This window comes from Thunnus maccoyii, chromosome 14 (assembly GCF_910596095.1).
Source record: "Thunnus maccoyii chromosome 14, fThuMac1.1, whole genome shotgun sequence".
NCBI classification, from domain to species: domain Eukaryota; kingdom Metazoa; phylum Chordata; class Actinopteri; order Scombriformes; family Scombridae; genus Thunnus; species Thunnus maccoyii.
This window is the reverse complement of record NC_056546.1, coordinates 30,436,497-30,445,695: the sequence shown is the minus strand read 5'-3', so window position 1 is coordinate 30,445,695 and position 9,199 is coordinate 30,436,497. Positions and strand designations below refer to the sequence as shown.

Here is a 9,199-nt window from a genome sequence, read left to right as displayed (position 1 = left end):
TGCTCAGACTCCTGCTACAGGTGTAGGGCAGGGCAAGTGTTTGCAACATTGTGACAGCAAGTCAAGTACCTTGCTGCTTGTGGAAAATGTGGATCATCTTTTTATCAAACTGCTGGATTAGGTGCACATTGTCGCCCAAGGCAATACACCTAGTTTATTGATGGATAATGATAATTCTTATTATGTAAATATAGATTTTGGAATTTCTTTATGGCAGCTTCCTGGGCCACTCTTAATCTGCTTGTACATGATGGCTTCATGTTGCATTGTTCACTGTATCTGGAACCTTCATTGTTATATAGATGATACCCATTTAACCAAAGCACACATTTCCTAAACCTGCATTAAGCAATATATTTCCTTTCCATCTAGCTAGAGTCCTAAAGTCACAAGGAGTCAGCACTTACCACAAACCATTAACACCTAAAGACAGGAGCCCCCACTGAGAGGAAGATTGGAGTGGTATATGACATCACCATGACATCACATGTGACAGTTACATGAATGAAACAGCAAGGACGCTGTCCCTGGACAAGAGACTGAATGAACACAGAAACAGACAACATCAGCTGTGTGTGAACATCAGACTGAAAGCACTCACAGCATCCACTGATAAGAGGTCAAAGGTCATGCACACCTCCATAAAGTTGGGGCACTAGATAGATAGATAGATTTTTAAAAAGAATAGTCGAAATGGAAGCAGCAGAGGTGGAGACATCCTTACTTTAGCTCCAAAAAATATCTTTCAAACTATACATTCCCAGTTTGTAAAGCAGGTTATCTATTTTAAATTTGTGGTGTCCAAGCCAACCTTAGATAGCCCTGATGACATTTGTATGACATCATTGATTAACAGAAGACACAGGCTCATTAGTAGCCTACTCCCCATGAGTCATGGGGAATCAGTGGAGTCCCTTTTCAACTGCCATCTCTAACGGATTTTTGCCTCTTACACAGGATTTACAGTAGAGTCTCACAGCCGCCCTTATCTGTACACATTAAAGGAACAGTCTCTGTGCTCCTCTTTAGAAATCTTAAAACCTGTATTATGTATTAAATAACCATTTCATCTATTTGCCAGCCCTATAATGTTTGAGTGATAATGATATGCAAGCAAATTTCGTCTGGAAACTAACCCTGGCTAGTGCTAAATGGCTATACAGCACTTTCATTCTCACCCTGTCAAGAGTTATCACTTGTCAAAAGTTGTAATGTAACTTTACTTCTTCCAAAGTCTGTGTCATAACTAGCTTTGGACTAGTGATTTAAGACAGTTTGACAGAGAGTAAGACATGCACATCCAAAAATCTTCTAAAGGTGCTGGATCAAAAAAGCTGAAGGTAAAAGTCAGAAAAAAGATGTGCACACGGCACTGACAGCTCCCAGCCAGCTGAATTCAACAGAGCAAAGCTTCGATCCAACTTGTCGATCCAACAATATATAGACACAGACACATTCATCACTCACGTGGTTGTGATCTGCATGACTGAGAGTCAATCTATCAACAGCATGTTTGTGTACGTGTGTACGCAAGCAAAAAGATGCAAATGTATTATGAGATAGGGAATACTTTCTAAATGTTTGTTAGTCCTTCAGGAGACTGATGAGAATGAATGTAAAATTGTATGTTTAGAATGAACATGCCTTTGGATATATCACTTTCAGTGTAGAGACGACTTCCTGTCAATTGCCCTACTGACACCAACATTTCATGCTCCACACAGTCACTCACTGAAACAAATACATACAAAGCTCAGGATTTTATTATCAGTCAACAAGCACTTATCTGCTGAAAATCACATTTTAATACAAAAATATACATAACATTGTTTTAACAGAGCACAAAGCTTTTACAGTACTTCTAAAGTTTTAGTCACTCAGAGTTTAAGATCATGTCAAACAAAATGCAGTTTTATGCAGAAAAAACAACTTGATGACATACAGTATATCAAATCTTATTGTGATTTAATACTAACGTAATGTAACTGAATACTCAGTCTGCTACTTGCTACTCCAGCTGATGAGAGAGAAGCCTGACCTGAATAAATGTAACATGACCATCACTTGAGTTTGGTGTTAATTCAGTTTTCTCTGTAACACTTTGTGTCTTTGGATTGACTTTGATCAGTTGGTCTTACTAGGTTTGCCTGATGCAGGGTGATCATCAATGCAGAGATTCCCACAGCTGTTTGTTAGGGTGACATAATACTTCTCTGACCTCAGTAATCCCTCCCTCTGACTACACTGTGGGTGATAGCATGAAATTTCCTCTCTGTTTTTCTCATAGTCCCAATTTACGTGTGCCTTTCTCCAGACAGAAACAGCCTGTCCATACAGACCCTGAACACAGCCAATGGTAATATCTAGGTAGAGCCAGGTGTCCACTACATGTTGTTTTTATTGAAGGACATGTCTAGATGTTGGCCAGAGTGATGGTATGGCTCATTTGAATGCTCACTTTTCAAGACAGTGGACTAAAGCTGGATTTATAGTTGTGCATTAAGCAGTTATGACATGGCAGTGGCACCTGTGCACACACACTGCAGTCTACACTGTACCTAGTGTACACCTCCTCAAACATGGAACTACAGAGATACCACCTGGAAACTTTAAGAACTGTAATTGGTCAGCTTGGCTGCTTATTTTCTCCTATAAGTCTGTGATGACAACATGCAGCAGGCTGTAGAAAGACTCTGTAATCTGCTGCTTTTCAGAAACATGCATCTAACACACATCTCCACTGCAAACCTTCTGCTCACCACAATCACCACTCTGTCACAGAGAATGACAGAGCTTAAAAACAGTTACTGTGAGGACTATGAGTAAAACACAATACAGCCTGATCATTTGTGGTACATCCAGTAGTATTGTGGTGGCAACATCAACAGGTGATCTGACACTGGACTATAAATCAATTCCTAAACCACAGAAGAAATTCCACCTGAAAAGATTCCATGATGACTGAGACAGTCTAGTAAACACTTGGCCTAATTGAGAGTACTAGTGCTAGTCTGTCAGTCAGTTCTAAAATCACTGTTAGTTATTTTGAACAGTTTAAATAGCAGGAAATATGAGCAGAAAGATCATCAATATACACCTGTGGCTGCTCCATTTATGAGTCAGTTGTGGTGTTCTCAATCTGTGCAACACTAAACTCTTATTATAAAATGTTAGTTTGTATACATACATTTGGTAACTAAGCAAATGGTTTCTGAGAGGAAGTTACAGATGTTAATACACAATTTTATCAGGCTTCCCCTGGCGGTCATCACATCACAGAGACATCAAGTGACACAACATTTGTTCAACTGCTCAGGCATCAGATTTTGTGATCCACACACCAAGTGATGCAAAGATCCCAGAGGGTCATTGGAGATTGTCCAACATCAGACAGCAGCCACACTACTGATGTTCAGCCAACAGTAAGACAGAAGTGTATTTTGGAGCAGGCTGACTCTGCAGTATTGAAGTTTAAAGGCTGTCAGGACAGCGGGCATCCTGCTTCTTGGTGCTTGGCTAACAGTGAGATCCTGGAGAAGGTCTTGAAGCAGCTTGCACACTGGTACTTCTTCACTTCAGAGTGGGTTTGGAGGTGAGCTCTCAGGTTGGAACGGTCGGCAAAGGCTCGGCTGCAGTGGAGGCAAGAGAATGGTTTCTCTCCTACAGAACACACAGAGATTCATGTCAGTCATAATGACAGGGGGGTGGGAGCGGGAGTTCCCCATGAATTCCCTGTTTTTATAACACCAACAATCAAGCTTTATACAGTGATTGGCCAGGTGTGTGGTGGTGAGAATTCTATAAGGGTTTGAACTTCTCTCCCAGGCTCTCCAATATTCCAGTGACTAAATATCCCTCTTCCATAAAGTTGACTCATAAGAGACAGTTTTTTAATAGAAATGGTCAAAAATCAAAGCAGCAGAGGCTGAGATATCTTGACTTTTTGTCCTTAGTGTGATTCTAGATCCAAAAACACTGGATCTACATTTTCCATAATGCAACCAATAGCATCTTCTTGTTAGACCCTCCCTGCTCATAAATGCTCATATCATTTAAATGTCATGCAGTTTGTAACGCAGGCTTGCCGTTGTAAATTTGCAGTCTCCAAGCCTGAGCTTAGATAACCTTGATGACATCACTATGACATCATCTGGGTATATTTTCTCAGACATGAAAAAGCTCCTCTACACAGGAGACATTATACAACTCTTTCTACAGGCTGAGTAGAATTAAACCTGACTAGTAAAGTGACCTACATGTGTAAAATTGGTGGAGTGCCCCTTTAATAAAGAGTGTAACTTTCTACTGAGCTTAAGGCACCCTAAAATGAAAGTGAATGTGTGTGTGTTTCACTGACCTGTGTGTGTTCGTATATGTCCCTGAAGCAGCCAGGGCCTGGAGAAGGCCTTGCCACAGAGTTTACACACACAGGGCAGTGTGTGTGTCCTGATGTGCATCTTGAGTGCTCCCAGGCTGACATACTCCTTCTCACAGTACTTACAGCTGAAGTACTTCTTAGTGCTCCACTCACACTGGAGCTGCTTGTGTTTGGCCAAGCCTGAGAAGAAGTACTCTTTATGACAGTCCAAACACTCAAAGTTCTCGTGGCTGCTGCTGCCAGGAGGGATGCCAGGGAGGAGGGCCAGGAGAGGGAGGGATGGAGGAAGGAGGCTCTCTCTCCTCCTGTGATCTGCTGTCATACTCTGGACTTCCAGGTTCAGTTTGGTACACGATTCAGCTGGTTTGTAGGCTTCTGCAGGGCCTCGACTGTAAACCTCTGAAGAGGAATCTAACAAGGAGAGAGGGGAGGTGTTTGGAGAGGGTGGAATATGCAATCGGTCTCCTCTGAGAGAAAAAGGACAGGAAGAGGAGGAGGTGGAGAGAGAGTGGGCCCTCTGCCGTAGCTGTGGGCTCGGTACTGGACGATGATGGTGAGGAAGGTTGTCGCTGTGCTGCAGAGAGTCTACATGGGTGCTGAAAGGGGCATCTGTGAAAAACACACACACACACACACACACACACACACACACACACACACACACACACACACACACACACACACTTTCTATCAGAAACAATAATACCACTAGTGTCTGTTTTAATCCAACTTCCTGCTTCAGCCTTGACCTACTGTACTTACTGTTGTTACTGTTGTGTGCACACAGCTTTCCTCTGCTACATCACTGTGTTCCCTGATTTCAGAAATTATTTGATAAGGACAACGTATTGGTGGAAGAAGTCTTCACATCCTTAATTATGTAAAAGAACCAGCATCACAATTTAAGAATAAGGTATAAAGTAAGAGTCCTGTATTCAAATTCTGTCAGACAGTTGTGGTCACAGGTTTACAGTCACTTGTCAGGGACACTTATGGCAGTTTGGGGATTTCAGTTATTTCTGCTCTGTTTGCTGTGACAGAATAATTGGGAAATTTACTTCTTTGTCACAAAATATAACAAATGTTTGGTTTCTTTTATAAATGTTAGGTAGAGAGTCTACAGAGCTCAGCACATATCTGAGAAAGTGAAAGGGGCCATCTCAAAGCAACTTCAGGTCCCAAGATCATCAGTGCAATCAATTGTTTAATTACAAAGTACTGGGTACAGTGGTCTCTTTGCCAAATTGGTCTGGATGATCCATAATATAATCCAAGAATCTCCAAAAAACAGGTCTGCCACATAATGTAGACGCTGCTGGAACACAGGTCCCACTGTCCTCAGTTAATCATGTTCTAGACTGCCATGGGCTGAGAGGCACCAGTGAAAGACAGAAACCTCTGCTCCAAAATCAGCACCTCAAAGCTCGACTCAGGTTTGTTGCTGATCACATGGAGGAGAGTTTTGTGGTCAGTTATTTGGCCACAATGACAAGCAGTATGTTTGGAGGATAAAATGTGAGGAACAGGACCATGACCCTAAACAAAAATCAAAAGTGGTTTTGAGATGGTTAAATCAAACTAAAATTAGGCTTTTGGAAAAGTCTTCTAAAAGTCCTGACCTCAACCTCACTGACTGCCCTGAAAAGATGAATTTATGAAAGAAAACAGATTTGGTTGAACTCTTATCAGTTCTGCCAAAGAGAGGTCAAAGGTCCAACAAGAATTCTGCCAGAAGCTTGTTGAAGGCTACCAAAAGCAGCTGACTGAGGTGAAAAGGGTTCTAAACTAACAATGTTTTGTATGTAGAATTCTTTTCTGTAAAGTAACTATTAACTCCAGCTGTCAGATAAATGTAGTAAAGTATAAATTAAAGATGAAACAGAAATATTCAAGTACACAAAAAAGTACATACATATTTATTATAAATTAATTATCACTATACACTTATTAAAAATAAACGTTATGGCTCCACATGCTGTCATGATTGTATGCCTGCAGTTGTTCTTATTAACAGAGTCTCACTTGCAGCTGTTGACTTGTTACTCCACGGTTCATTTGTTACTGTGGAGATTACTGTTATCTTTGCGGTATCACTGTGGTATCAAATGTCAATACTTTTATGCTATAATATAACATTTATTATTGTACAACTGTGTGTGTTAAAACAACATATATTTGAGAAAATGCTTATTCCAAAGTATACCCAGATTTCAGCGATATAGGTATGATATTCTGTCTCTGAGAATAAAATTGATATCACCACCATGTGGAAGGAGAGAAGAACTATGTAATTCCAATTTTGATCCAAACCCCAAATCCAACTCCAAAAACTCAAACTGTTCCACAAAGACAGTTTAGAACACATAAACACAGACACAGTCAAATCAATAAGATACATTTTTAGGTGCAGTGGTCCATTTTAGGCAAAACCCAAGATCAAGCTTGTGCAGCTTACATCACTTAATGTTTTTCCTTTAAAATGAATATGATTTCAGTCCTATTACCAGCCGTTCTTTCTTGTCCCCATTCTGATGGTAATGGAAGTTTATCAATACAGTGGCATGGGGAGGGGGAGGCTCATGCTCGCTTTAAGGACTGTATTGGAACAAATACAAAGGTTGAAGGAGGGATTTGTCAGTAGGAGCCTGGAAGGCCGCTACTTAGGCTCTTGAGGCTTCTTAATGGGGCCCTTCTGGTCTCTCAAGGGCCTAGGGACAATGCTCTCACTCTTTTGGGAAGGATTCTGCACCTGCTAAACACAAAACTACTTTTATTTTGTTTGTGGCCAGACAAATCTATCATTTCCCTTAATACAGCATTATTTTATTTACATACATTTCTAAAAGTGGTCAAAATAAATAAAAGAAACTGGGAAAGTTTGTTTAAAACATTATAAGTATGTATTATAAATAAATATAGGGCTGCCTCTGAGTCTTGAAAACAAAACCTGACCTTCTAATTTCAAAAAGTAGGTTTATTTATCTCTGTTGACAATCATCTCTGACAATTAGGTGCAACCCCCCCAAAAAATGCTGCTTTCTATATATTAAGCTGAAACAATTCATTGGAAATTACCAGTGGGTGGGAAATGATTCAAACAACTGAAAGCATAAAAAACACTGAACCATTTTAAATAAAAGTCCTATCATTCACAATTTAAAGGAAGAACAAAGTTAAGTTGAAGTAATGAAGTAGAATGCACTTAACTATCAAAATGAAATGACTCATCATGAGGCTTGCAGTGCTGAATGATTTTTGTACTAATTTGTAAGCAGTAATGTAGCAGGTCCAGGTGTAATATTGTTGTGTAATATAAACAACAGTTGTGTATCATATTCTATCTATTTTTGAGTAAGTTTTTAGGCGTACTTTAGGCAACATGAGAATTTCCATTTTGTAAGAATAGTCAAAAATATAAATAGGCCTACTCAAAAAGCAGTCACTGTTGCTTCAAAACTCCACTTAAATAGCCTACCAGAGTTTTTTTTTTTTTTTTTTAACTTTTCCTCCTCTAAAATTCTTCTTTTTAAAATAAAATGAATCACGCGGATGATGTGGCCAATAGAAAGCGTCTTACCCTCTGTGTTTGAATTCAGCCTTCCATAGTTTGCTTTCTTACAGCTTTGATGTTTCTTTACTAAGAAGGACCGCGGCATGTTGTCGCCCTCTTCACAGGAGCTGAGTGACGCTGGTCCACAGCCGCCGGTTAACGGAAGCAGCTGTCGCCGGTGGAGAGAGAGAGAGACCGTGCTGATGTACAGCGGTCTGCCTGCGGCCTCGCGCCTTCTCCCGCTGACTGGACACGGTCAGGTGTGAGCCAAGGGTCGCGCGGGGGGGATTTCCATACGCACCAGTGTTGAACCAATTAGAAAGAAAGGACAAGCGCAGGGGGCGGGCTCTGCGTGTCAATCAGCATACCCCAACAAAACAGGTGTATGAATGGTGATAGCAGCTCACTATAGAGGCACGGAAACACTTAAAACTGGTTTCAACTGCTGGTGCTGGGGGTGCAGGCACACACTTGGAGTGGGCAGCTTTGTACACTGAGAATTCCCCCCTCCCATGGAACAGCAGAGAGGCAGCATTTGTCTTTACAACATAGGAAAACAATTTGACTGAATCATACACCAGCACAGCAGCTGATTGACCTGCAAAAAACTCCACACGGCCACTCACCATGAAAGACGAAAAGCATCAGATTCAAGAGAAACAGATAAAGAGCAGTGCCATGATCACATGAATACATGTTGAGAGGACAGAAAGCAGGCTACACTAGGCACTGGTTACATTTCTCAAGACCCAAGACAGCAAAGATACTTTTAAAACTTGCGTGGTTATAAGAATTTACACGATCAGCATAAGTTCTCAAATACTGACCAAGGCCTTTATTTTCCTGAACTGCAGAGAAACCTTTGTCTCAAACAGCCTTATATTAAATCAGACTTTCCCCCCTAATTTCTTATGTTATATAGCTAAATAAATGTGTTATATTTGATCATATCTTCGTAGAAAGAAGCCTTCCTGTTTTAATTGGCTGTTAATGCAAACCTAACCTAATACATCCTCCAGTAATGTACGTTTCCACTGCACTAATTCCATCAGTAACAACAGACTCATGACACACTCACCAGTCTGTTTTTAACCAATTTGCAGCAGAAAGTGTTGATTTTCATTGTTAGGTTGACACAAAATGAAAGAACAGCAAAGTAGAAGCGAATAGAATGAAGTGATGATTAAACACAGTAGCGTGGTGAGTACATGACTCTGTTGTACTGATGGAATTAGTGCTGTTGAATTGTACATTATACTAAATGTATCATG

The 9,199-nt window shown here is 40.5% G+C and overlaps 1 protein-coding gene across 1 annotated transcript; it reads right to left on the bottom strand.

Moving 5' to 3' along the window:
• Positions 1–1,760: 1,760 nt before the first annotated feature.
• On the bottom strand, positions 1,761–8,235 carry LOC121911893 (protein snail homolog Sna-like). The gene is made up of 3 exons (XM_042433826.1): positions 7,956–8,235; positions 4,358–4,987; positions 1,761–3,660 (listed from the first exon to the last, which is right to left on the bottom strand). The coding sequence occupies exons 1-3, from the start codon at positions 8,032–8,034 to the stop codon at positions 3,482–3,484; spliced, it is 888 nt and encodes a 295-aa protein (XP_042289760.1). The 5' UTR covers positions 8,035–8,235; the 3' UTR covers positions 1,761–3,481.
• Positions 8,236–9,199: the final 964 nt, after the last annotated feature.

Coding starts and splice junctions, on each gene's coding strand:
- LOC121911893 (XM_042433826.1), bottom strand. CDS start 8,034: ATGCCGCGGTCCTTCTTAGTAAAGAAACATCAAAGCTGTAAGAAAGCA. Junction 4,988..7,955: donor GCTGAATTCAAACACAGAGG/GTAAGACGCTTT, acceptor TGTTTTTCACAG/ATGCCCCTTTCAGCACCCAT. Junction 3,661..4,357: donor ACATATACGAACACACACAG/GTCAGTGAAACA, acceptor TGTGTTCTGTAG/GAGAGAAACCATTCTCTTGC.